This window comes from Meles meles, chromosome 17 (assembly GCF_922984935.1).
Source record: "Meles meles chromosome 17, mMelMel3.1 paternal haplotype, whole genome shotgun sequence".
In the NCBI taxonomy this organism is placed as follows: domain Eukaryota; kingdom Metazoa; phylum Chordata; class Mammalia; order Carnivora; family Mustelidae; genus Meles; species Meles meles.
The window spans coordinates 60,642,117-60,654,282 of NC_060082.1; the positions used below are offsets into that span (position 1 = coordinate 60,642,117).

Below are 12,166 nucleotides of genomic sequence, written 5' to 3' on the forward strand. Positions count from 1 at the left end.
GCCTGGCAAACCACACTTCCGATCCGCTGCTGGAAAACCAGCAAACCTCAAACCTGCTGAAACCCACTTTGAATGGCTCATCGTGAACACCCCTAACCTCCAGGCCTCACATATATTCCAATAGTGACTCCTTACTCAATTTTATGTACTTCTTTTGTTGGTATGGCTACATGTAGAATAATTATGCTCTCTCCATGGGGTGGATTCTTTTGATAAAGAGATCCCTTCATACTCTGCCTGGCTCTCCCTCCCGCCGGGGTGGGAGACACTCAGCCTTCCCTCAGGTGACCAGGCGCCTGCCGCGGACAGGTCATGCAAAGCCAAGGTCCCTCAGCTGGATGTCAGCGGCACAGGCTGCTTCCAAATGTTCCCTGACCCGTTTGGTGCCCACTCTGAGTTCCTGAATTCAGGGAACTGTACTGGCCACTAAGGCGATCTCAAAGAAGAGGAGCTTAATAATGTAGTTCTCCTTGCAGTGGGCCCTGGTCCCCTATGAGACATGGCCCCGAGGAGGGCACCGAGGAAACTGGATATTCTCCAAACCTCCTCCTTTCTCAGGATCCTAAAAATGAGCTTTGATTCCAACACCGAACATCAATGAGTCACTGTATAATCTACTTGTGGGTATCAGGGAAACATTAAATAACAAGTGAGTCATGCCCAATAATCGGTCTAGCCAACACTTCCAATTAGGGAGTAGTGTTTAAAAAGAAATTAAACATCAAGTTGTTTTCGTTTTTAATTTACCTTAATACTGCAGATTGGAGCTTTCTTTTAGAGAAATATTCTTTCTTGGGGCTACTAAAGCCACAGCTCTAGGTTTTTTGTTTTGTTTCCTCCTCCTATTTGCACTGAACTTGAAGTTCATTGTTGTTGAGTCGGGCAAGTGCTGTGGGCAATCCTTTCTCGGTTTCCTCTGGGCTTCTTCAGAAAATGAGTTGGCTGCCCCCACCACCATGCTCCAGGCTGTGGGCCTGTGTGGCAGGGGAGAGAAGACATCCCCGGTGTGGATTTTCATTGCACACACATTTGGGCTTCACAGAACGGAGAGGAGCGAGCCAGGGAAAGTTAGGCAGAACCCACCCGCAGAGACACATTCTCTGGCAGCCTGTGACTCTAACCTCTCCTGCCCAGGGCCGCACCGGGACCAGGGTTCCTCGCCCATCAAACAGGTGGAGCCCAGGGCGCTCCGGCGGCCCAGCATCCACCGGAACAAAATGAAACGCCTTTGCCTCCCTGGCTCTCCGACAGCCTGTTCTCTGGGGGGCCGGGTGGGGGAAGGAAAAGAGGACGCAATTTAAAACAGTACCAAGGCCGTCTATTTCAAGACTTGAAGATGTTGGTTGCACATATATCCATTTAAAAGTATTTTTGACACGTTCTCTGCTTAATTTATTCATGAAAGGAGTACAAGGAAAAAAAACAAGCTTAACTTTTAAATGGAAACTTGAGGCTAAAAATTCTTCAATAAAACTCAGGAGGGGGAAAAAAAAATAAAGTTCAAGGAATAGCAAGGTTCCATGTCAGGGCTATAGTCCCCTTTACAAACGAAGAGAGAGACTGGAAGTTTGGGCTTCCGACCTAAGCCAGTTGTCACCTGAAAATGAGAGCAGGTCCTTCATAATTTGCCCCGAAGAAGAAAGAGCAGAGGCAAAGTTATGCAACGTTCATGGAGAATGTGCTAGACGTAGCCTGACGCCAGAGACCTGCTCCTGGCCTCTGAACTGAGATTCTGCAATCCAAAGGGTATTTCTGCTTAGCTTTGAAATACGTTTTTGCGTTGATTTGTGAACAGGAGCTTCACAGCACAGGCTCTGGAGTCGGATGGACCTGGTTCAAAGTCTGCCTCTTCTGCTCGGCACCCTCCCTCCTTCCCGGCTGCCTGATTTCATGCCTCAGCTTCCCCGGGCTTGCTGTAAGGACCGAGAAGCCAGGGTGTTTGACCTTCTCGCGTACAAGCTTAACTTCTTAAAATTTTCTTTGCAAACCATGAGTTTGTAAAATGAAATAAAAAACAAATTACTAGAATTTTTTAATAATTTTAAAAGACACAAGAAAAGGAAGGAAGGGAGGAAGGAAAAAGAAAGAAAGAAAGAAAGAAAGAAAAGGAAGGAAGGAAGGAAGGAAGGAGAGGGAAAGAAGAAAACCCACTGATCATGCACTTGGTTGGATACTGTGCAATTTAAAAGTTTCCAAACACTCAATTTTTGCATTTATCGCAGACTCATCATTTACAGCCCATCCCAGGCCACATTTCCTGTCGCACTGCTGCTGGGAACCAGGCATAGCGCTTGGCCAGCGCCAGGGCTCATTTATGCATCCTTTCTACACCTCTCTTTTTAAGCATTCTGAGAGTTCTCTAAAGAAAACCACAAAGTGATCCTGTAACGAACCCTGCCTCCTTGGCCTTGTAACATGCTAACAATGGAGACTATCACTCACACACTGACGTGAAAAGAGATGTACTCTTCTTTCCCCTCTTTGCACTTTGTTCCTCGAAGGAAAAATCAGGGATTATATATTTTTAAAAAGACAACAGAAGGGGACACCTGTTGTTTGATTTCCCCAGGGCCCCGGACCTCTGTTCCCCTAGTGCGAGCTCTTCCCCTTGCTCAGTGTCCCTCCCCTCCCTCAGTCCAGTGCCGCTGCTGAGGTTGCCACTGCGTGCATCCAAGGGGTGGCTGTGTGATCAGAAGTGGGGGAGCCAGGAAGTCACATTCTTACAGTCTGGGATCAAGGGCATCTCCTTTACCTTCAGTTCGGATGGAAGGAGGTGACTCCATGGTGTGGGAGATCGTGAAGGAATGAGCCAACCTTGAGACAGGAGTCAAGCCCTGGGATGGTCAGAAATGGACAGCAAACTGGGGTGGCCCGAGTCCCTGTTCCAGGAGAGCCTGAGGCCAGCTGCGGCTGGATTTTATGTGGTCTGAATGAATCAGTTCCCCCTGTCTGGGTTTCTGTTACCTCAACCCAAGTCCTGACTCCCAGTAACCGGAGAGGTCAAACAACTCCAGTCAAGAAAGCATTTTCAGTCATGACTGCACGGAAGCTCGACGCTCTGTGATGCTCTGGGAAGACAGACGTCATCCCCTGTCCCCAATAAATCAGCCGTCCGAACAGGATAAGCCGCTGCCCCCTCCAGTCCACACTTTCTCACTTTCAGAAAGAAACCAACACTGCCTTTCAATTATTCTCTGTCCGCGCCAGAGGACACACCTTCCCGTTTGGATCACAAGAGCAGGGGACCCCCCTTCTATGGGGCTCTCCAGACTCCTGCTCTGAGGAATTCTCTGAAGCACCTAGCACTGAAAACGGGGTTTGGGGGAGAGAGGAAGCACGCATGTGAAAGGCAGCGCTGCCGAAGCCAAGCTCCAGCCTGCAAGTTGAAGGGCAGGTTGGCCTCCCTTCTGCTGTGCACTGAGAGCCGCTCCCGTTCTCAATTCACTCGAACGTAAACAGGAGGCCGCCTGCGCCAATCCCCCTCCAGGTCAGGCCTGAGAAAAAGATGCAGGAGTCGAAAGAATATGCTTCAGTAAAGGTACAGCCGTAGGTCTGGAGAAGAATGTTTGCTTCAATAAACCGTCGACGACAATCCTATGACCGCTCCGAAACAGGCTGTTTTAATCTATTGAGCTACAAAGTGATCCGCCCACACGGATGGAAGTGGTGGTCCCGTGAGAGGGACGAAAATCCCGTCGCTCTTTAAAAATGTTTGGACATGTCAAAAACCAAGCAGGCGAAGGAACTGCCACCTTCTTGGAAAGGCCTCGCTGTCCAAGGGAAAAGGAAGCGAAGAAGGCGAAGGAGAAGGACAGCTGCGTTATTGGTATGTTAAGGGACCAATGCAACTGACCCCCAAACCGGGATGAAGACACACTGACACATACTTATACCAGCGTACAAGGGGGCAGTTGACACTTTTATTACAAATGTATGTGCCTTGTTCCTCCAGTTGTGTTTTCGGGAGCGACTGCATTAGTCATTTTCCTGGGAATTTACCCGACTTCCAGCGGGATGGTAACGGTAGAGGCGTGGAGGGCAAACCACTGGGGCTGAAAACCTGCTTCTATAACATGGCAGCTGTGGGACCTCACACGGATCCTTCCACTTCTCTGTACCTGGGATCCCTCAGCTGTAAGACAGGGGAAGATGACTGCACCTTCTAGAGCTCTAGGCGGGGACTGGGGGCAGGGGGCACTAAACAAAAAGCACTGAGCCCAGGTCCTGGAACACAGAAGGGGCTGGGAAAGTGATGGCCAGGGCCCTTAGCCATGATCTCTGTCCTCATCTTTTTATTTTTTATTTATTTTTTTTAAAGATTTTATTTATTTATTTGACAGAGAGAGCTCATAGGTAGGCAGAGAGGCAGGCAGAGAGAGAGTGAGAGGGAAGCAGGCTCCCTGCCAAGCAGAGAGCCCGATGTGGGACTCGATCCCAGGACCCTGAGATCATGACCTGAGCCGAAGGCAGTGGCTTAAACCACTGAGCCACCCAGGCGCCCTGTCCTCATCTTTTTAAAGAGTTACTGCATGTAGCATGGTACCAGGCAGATCTTAAGATGGATAGATTCTTAATCTCAGAGACTGAGGCTCTTAGCTAGTTCAAACCAGGCTGTGTGTGTTTAATGTTCTTCATGTCTACAGGCGTGCCCTGCCAATGCCACGGTCTCCCCTACGGAGAATGACCTTCGTTCCCCTTTACCTGCTTCCACATGCCCCTGAGATCATTAAGAGGCTATCTGTTGCTCTGTCCCTGTAATACTTTATCCGGAACCTCTCTTCTAGATCTTTTCTTTGATTTCACCAGCTCTCTGCGTATCTTCTTTTCTTCCCTACCGGCCTGTAAGTTTCTGTCAGAGGGGACAGCTCTTAATCATAGAGAATGCTAATTTGGAACTGTGTGTGTGTGTGTGTGTGTGTGTTTTAAGGGAGCATATTTAAGTGAGAGCATGGTATATTTTACCAACTTTACTTTAATTGTTAGAATGATATCATTTAATTCTCCCATACTTACATATGTATGGGCATACGAAGTCAAAAAAGAAAAAAGCTATTTCTGTCTTACCTCCATCTTATACTTTTTACCCTGATATATTTGAAAAAATATATATGTATATATATTAATGTTTATTGTTACTATACATAGATGTATAGTAATGTGTATATGTATGAATATGTACTATGCAATAATATACATCGTTGTATGTATGCTTACATCTGTATTATATGTGTATGTATGTATATAATAGCATACATTATTAGTAATGTGTGTGTGCGTGTGTGTGTGTATATATATAAATGTTTATTAATACTGGGCTTTGAGGGCGCCTGGGTGGCTCAGTCGGTTAAGTGTCAGGTCATGACCCCAGAGTCTGGGATCAAGCCCTGTGCCAGGCTCCCTGCTCAGAGGGGAGCCTACTCCTCCCTCTCCCTGTCCCCTGGTCATGCTCTCTCTTGCTATGTCTCTCTCTCTCTCTCTCTCTCAAATAAATAAATAAATAAAATCTTTTAAAAAAATACTGGGCTTTGAAAGAATAGTCATAAACTTGCAATACATTGGCCATCCCTCACGTGACTTACTGAGCTCCAATTCTTTGCAAGGGGCTGAGCTAGATGCTCTGAGATACAGAACATTAATAAGACCCCTCATCCCTCATTTGGAGAAGAGCTCATTCCAGAAGGGAAGAAAAGCAAGTACATAAAACCCTTCAGAGTAGTAACTCATTTTTCTCATATCTTCATTGTCCCTGTTTTGAGGAGTTCACTCCGGATGGAGAGCCTTCTGCTCTGAGTGGGAGGGATTCAGAAGGAGACATGATCCCCTGTAGCAACGGGGCCATCCAGGAGGGCTACTGTGGTAAAATCAGGATTTCAGAGCGACCTGGAAAAAGGAGGTAATATTATCATAGGGCTAGAGAAGGTCAAAGGGGTATTCTAGGTGTAGAGAATAACAAAGGGGAAAAAAGCCCCAAAGTGCAACTTGGCTTGTGACATGAGCTCGTGACTATGGTGATGAAACTAGAAGGCTGGGACCCTGTCTCACAAGTTACCTGCAAGTGGTCTGGACCTTTTGTAATAGTGTGATGCCAGGGAAGGTTTCAGGAGCAGGTGACAGAGTCAAGACAGTAGTTAGGAATACTGATTGGCAGTGCCAGGTGAAAAAGGGCTGGAAGGGTCCATGACCTTTGTGAGAGGTCAGCAGAGGCCAAGTTATGATGAATGCAAATGGCACGTCTCCACGAAATCTCTCTGAAGGACGTCTCCACGAAATCTTTCTGAAGTTCAAACTAAGAAAACATCTCTTTTTAAAAAAGATTTATTTATTTATTTTAGAGAGAGAAGGGTGGGGCAGGGGTAGAGGGAGAAGGGGAAAGAAACTCAAGCAGACTCCTTGTTGAGTGCAGAGTCCGACACGGGGCTCAGTCTCATGACCCTGAGATCATGACCTGAGCCAAAATCAAGAGTCAGATGCTCAACCAAGAGAGCCACCCAGAGGCCCCCTAAGAAAACATCTTAAACAAAGAATACTCCAGGCAAATTAAATGCCCAACATCATGAAATGGGCAGTTCATCATGGGATGTCATCAATCACCATTAGAATCATTGACGATCAGAGCTAGATGGAAACTTAGAAATCAGGTTGTAGCCTCATTTTATATATAAACAAGCAGGTTCAAAGAATTAAGTAACATGTCAAATGTTGCAAAGATGGCGAATGCCCAGAAGAAGATTCTAAAACTTGGCTTCCTCAACACCCGGAGGTCCGGGGAGTCCCCTAAGAAAAGCATGTGGCTTTGCTCCAACATTCCGTATTCTTTCTTAGGCACGGATGACTCCTTCGGTCTCCTTGGCTGGCGGCTCTCCACTCTCCCACTCTTAAGGCCTCTCATGCTTTCACCCATTTCCTTGGCTATGCCTAGTAGCTTTATAGAAAAGCATCCAAAGAAGAGAGAGACTCAGGTCCTCACCTTTTTCCTCAAACTGGACCTACACTGCACATTTCCACCCAAGTCCCAAAATAGTCCCTTTTAAGTCCCCTACTGGAAATAATAATTCATCTAGTTATCGTAGGCTAAGAACATTGGAATCATCTTTAATTCTGGCCCCTCTCATTTGCTACCCTAAATTCCTCTTCAAGCTGCTATTTCCCTTCCATTTTACCAGCAAAGCCACGGCATAGGATATCATTACTACCCCTTGGACTGGGACTTATATTCTAATCAGGGGCCCTGTCAATCATCTCTTCCTCAGGTAATCTGTCTTCAATTACCCTTCATTTACCTTCTTTAAATACATATTTGAACCCCTTAAAGTTCAAGCTCTCTTGACTTCTTACTTGAATTACACAGCCTCCTAACTGAGGGGTTAGTAAATTGCTAAGGGCCAGACAATAAATACTTGAAGGCTTTGAGGACCATACTCAATTCTGCCATGATAGCCCCAATACATAATGCATAAAGGATAATCATGGCTGTGTCCAATACAACTTCATTTATGGGTATATAATTTTTATGTGTTATAAAACATTATTTTTCTTTTTAAAAAATACAAGAACCATTTTTAGCTCACAGACAGAAAGAGACAACGGGCCATATTTATAGGCTGTAGTTGCTGACTCTGCCCTAACTGGTCTTCCTGTTTCCTCCATCGGCTCTCCAAGTTTACTCACCACACTGCTGAGTCAAAATGCCGACCCAAAGACGTGATCATGTTGACAGCCTTGCTTAAAATCTATCAGGAGTGACCCATGACTCTCAGAATGGCCAAGACTCCAGAATATAGACAAGGCCCTTCCTCTAATCCCCGTTTGCCTTTTCCAGGCTTATCCCCTGCCACACACCTAACCTGACTGTAGAGTTTGTGTCCATCCCATCTTTACGTCTCTGTATGCATTGGTCCAGCCACCGGGGTACCCGCCCCACCTTCTTCCACTTTGAGAACTGCTATTCATGCGCTCATTACTCAAAATAGCTACCAAACATCCCTCCTCCAGAAACTTTCCCCATCATCTTCCCCTCCAATGTAGTGAGCCAATTCTCCTTCTTACGTGCTCCGTGGTAGCTGCGTCTCTGTTACTGCAGTATTCTCACGCTTGATTAAAACTGCAAATATGCGGCTTGGGAGAGTGTGAGAAGCCTAAGGGTTAAAACTGAATCTGATTTTTTTTCTCCCTACCCAAGACAAAGCAATGCACCTGAAAGATAGTAGGTGCTCAATAAGTATCTGCTGACTGGGTGAATGTTACACTTACTGGTTGGGTCTTTCAATAAATGTTGAATTTCTATTTTCCATTTTTTAAAGTAATCCCTATGTCCACACGTGGGGCTTGAACTCACAACCCCAAGATCAAGAATCACAGGCTGCACCGACTGAGCCAGCCAGGCACTCCTCTATTTTCCATTTTTAAATCTAATTAGGCAATAAAGGGAAATAACAGACATGTGATAGCTTATTTTTCTTTCAGACGGATCTACAGATCAATACTCCAGTTTTTAAATCTTCTTCGCCCTGGGAGATCTGTATACTTCATCATTACTTGTAACACGGCTTTCATATTTGATTTTAAACTTTGCGCAGACTACGTCATTTGAAATGTTTACATTAACACTAAGCTACCTGTGTGGGATTTATTTATTTCGGCTGGTCTACGCGAGGAAAGAAAGACATAATGTTTCTCAGCCACACACTTGACTGTACTGAATCAATAAAGACTGTCGAGGAAAAGCAAACTCTAAAAAAACCCAAAAAAAGTCTATCAGAAATATCTAGCCCAACAACCAAGCCACATTTTCAGTGCAAAAGAGAGCTACACACAGTTCTCTGCATTTTTAATTGTCATCTTTAAATTTATGAATGTGGATTTTATAAAACACGAACACAGACTAAATGTGAAATGCTTACAAAAGAGTACTGCACTTAGAAAATGGGTAATTAAGTTTTATTTTCCCCTAAAACTAGTTTTCAATTTTTGTAGACTTGCTGGAAATAAAGCTCAACAGAAAAAGCTTTCTATGGAACCAAGCAAAACCGTTTTTCTCAAGAACAAAGGAATTAGTTACCACTAGTCCATTTTCAGCAGTTGCTGTACCTTAAATATGCTCTATTTGCAAGAAACTGGTCTTGTCAGACAGTACAAATTGATAGTGCACAGGAAAATTCCCTGGAGGACTCTGACTTCAGAAATTAACTCTCTGAATAAGACAGAATGGCGAAGGGGACAAAGCCAGCATTAATATTTATTTACTGAAGCTTAGCCACACTGAGACTTTGAAAGCCGTCCTGTTTCTGTGGGTTAGTAGTGCTTAGCACACAAATGTTTGTCTTCCAACAGAAGTCTGACAGGAGAACTATTAACTATCATGATGAAGCTAAATTTCGAAACTTCTGGGATTAAATAATCCATAGGAACGGTGTTAACATTTTACGTTCTCAGTTCGACAAGACAATCCATCGAATGGGCACTAAAAGAACCGTTCTTATTCTACCGTATTAGGCAATTTCTTCTCATAAAAGTGTTTTATCTCTTGGGATTTTTCCAGATATCACATGTGTATAAAGGATTTCTTTTCTTTCTTCCTTGTTCCCTTTCTCCTCATTTTCTCTCTCACCATTTAAAAAGGGAAGTTGGCAAACCATTTGGAATATTATCATAACAAAATGTTTTTAACAAAGTTTGATTTTAACAGAACTAGAGGCATCTTAACACTAACCCAAAACTTTGGGAGGTTCACCAACCTCTAGAATATTTTTTTCTCGAAACGCAGGCTGTTCAAGTGGTGCTTTTCTCCATCTGTTATCATACCGTGCTCAGAATTACATTGTCATATTTAATGTAAAAGGGATCAGTCCCCTTTCATAGTTTAAATTCAACATATTACTATGATTAGAAGACCAGCGTTTTTCTAATTTGTGAACCAAACCGAAGCTCATAAACTTCCATGTGTATTTAGACAAAGTTCTCCATAAAAACTGAAAAACTCTTCAGAACTGAACAAACCCAAATGCTTGCTGTGAAACATGAAAAACTGTACTAAAACCCGAAGTGAGAAGAAATCACTTCTCTGGTAATGTGAAATTTCTGCTACCTCTATCTGAATTTCCTCTGTGTATGTGCATTTGTGTGTAGGCAGGCGTGCGTGCGTGCGTGCGTGCCTTTTCCGTGCGGCGGATTATATAGTGCTTGCTACCTAAAATGTCTCCTTGTCACCTAGGGCTAAGCCACACGTTCCCTAAAGTTGTATGGCATGGATAATCACGGCGCAGCATCTTGTGACAGAAACCACGTAACTCGAAACCACAAGAGCACGCTTATAATAACGGTTTGAATGTGAACACTGTCAATCAAGCTCATCTCTCACTTCTATACCTCCTTAGGACTCAAGTTCTTCATTTTCTCTCCGTTCCGTCTCAGCCTGCACCCGAGGGTGTCTTTTACTTTGTCTCGTTCACCACTGACAGCATCTGATTCTTCTCCTAAATATATTCCTCAGATCTTTCACTTCGACATTTTTATTAGACACAGAATTAACAGGAGAGGCAGTGGTGGTGGTAGGAGAAATATGTCATGTTGCTCCTATTGGTAGAGAACCTCCTAAATATTTGAGCATTGTCGATGAAAGGTTTTGTAATATATCAGTAATTCCCTGCCACACTTATCATTCACATGTCTGGGTGTTTTGCTTACCACATCTCCACTTTTCTTAATATGCCTGAAAGCTGTGTGTGAATTGAATGACTAAGACTAACTCGAGCAACTGTTGGGAAGCCGGCGGCAGAAACCAGTGGGATGGAATGGGGGCTCTGGCGCGTAATGGGATTAGGGAGTACCTGGTGAGGTGCAGTTGGCGCTCGGATTCGCTCAGCAGCTCTGTCAGTTTCAGGCACTCCTCTCTGGCCCGGGCTGCCTTCTGCTGCTCCTGTTCCAAGTGCTGCCTGCTTTCACTCACTTCTGATCTCAATTTCTCGATTTCCTTAGGTGGAGGGGAGAGGGGGGAAAGCATCCGTATCAACTATATGCACTTGAGTTCAAAATTCTCTCATTTTTATGTTTGCTATGAATTTTAATGTGATGAAAAATTATTAGAAAACTGAGGCTCGCTTCCATTTTATGACAAAGGGAATTAACACAGCCAAAAATGCACATTAGTGAGGTTTTTTTGGATCGGAAGATGAAGTCTAATTTCAGAAATGAAATGATTAAATGAGAGGAGTCAAAATGGATAGTCTGCACTTTCATTCTTAAGGCTCAGTCCCTTTAAAAAATATGAACTTAAAAATGTCACTACTTTAAAAATATAACATTTTTGTTTGTGAGATTAGATCAGATCCATGCAGAGATTTATATCAAATACGTGACTACTCTGAAAGGTATATTTATGGTTTCATTTGGATGTTTTGAAAGCCTAATTAAAGGGTAAAATAATACATCTTTTAGAAAAATGTGAGGTGTAAAAGAAGGCATCATTATGATGCTCAGTATCATTTGGGGAAAAAATATTTTAGGAAAAAATATGGCACAAGAACCTTTAAGGCTTTAGAGCAGATGAGATTTCTGAGATGAAATAATATTACACTAAAATGGCACTAAAAAAGGTAACAAAAGCACTCTAAGACTAATAAATATGAACATCTAAAATAAATGAAAATTTATGATAGTTTATTATTTGGTCTCAGGATGAAATTATCCTCATCTTACTGAAACTCAAATATTTCAAAGCAAAAATACCTTATATAGAATGCAGGTTTTAAATAATTTATACACTAAAGTAGAAATATTTATCATGGAACATCTACAATTAAAAAAAAAAAGTTAAATATTCAGTGTGTTTAAACCAGCAAATCAAATAAAAGGGAATAAAAGGTAGAAACATTTTCAGATTCAGCAGAAAGCAAGAAGCAATTTTAATTCACAAAAATGCAATCTCCTTTTGGAAAACAAAGTCATATCTAAGTGTCTTAAACTTAGTATTTAAGTACATTTCAAATTTCCTCACATCATTATGCAATTTGCTGAGCACTTTCCAACTGCATTTAATACATCAGGCAAGATAAAATAATGATTTGGGTTTTTCTGACATTTACTACACCATAAATATTCAGTTTATCCCCATCAAAACCGTATATTACCCATAATAAAACAACTTATAACGAGTTCTCAAATATTTTTA

At 43.1% G+C, this 12,166-nt stretch overlaps 1 protein-coding gene across 6 annotated transcripts in view; it reads right to left on the minus strand.

The window, feature by feature from the left end:
- SDCCAG8 (SHH signaling and ciliogenesis regulator SDCCAG8) overlaps window positions 1–12,166 on the minus strand; it is a 230,453-nt gene that overhangs the window by 109,299 nt on the left and 108,988 nt on the right. For all 6 annotated transcript variants that reach the window (XM_045982261.1, XM_045982263.1, XM_045982265.1 and 3 more), the window contains one exon: window positions 10,827–10,969. In XM_045982261.1, coding sequence (XP_045838217.1) covers window positions 10,827–10,969 — 143 coding nt within the window. The remainder of the gene's footprint in view (window positions 1–10,826; window positions 10,970–12,166) is intronic.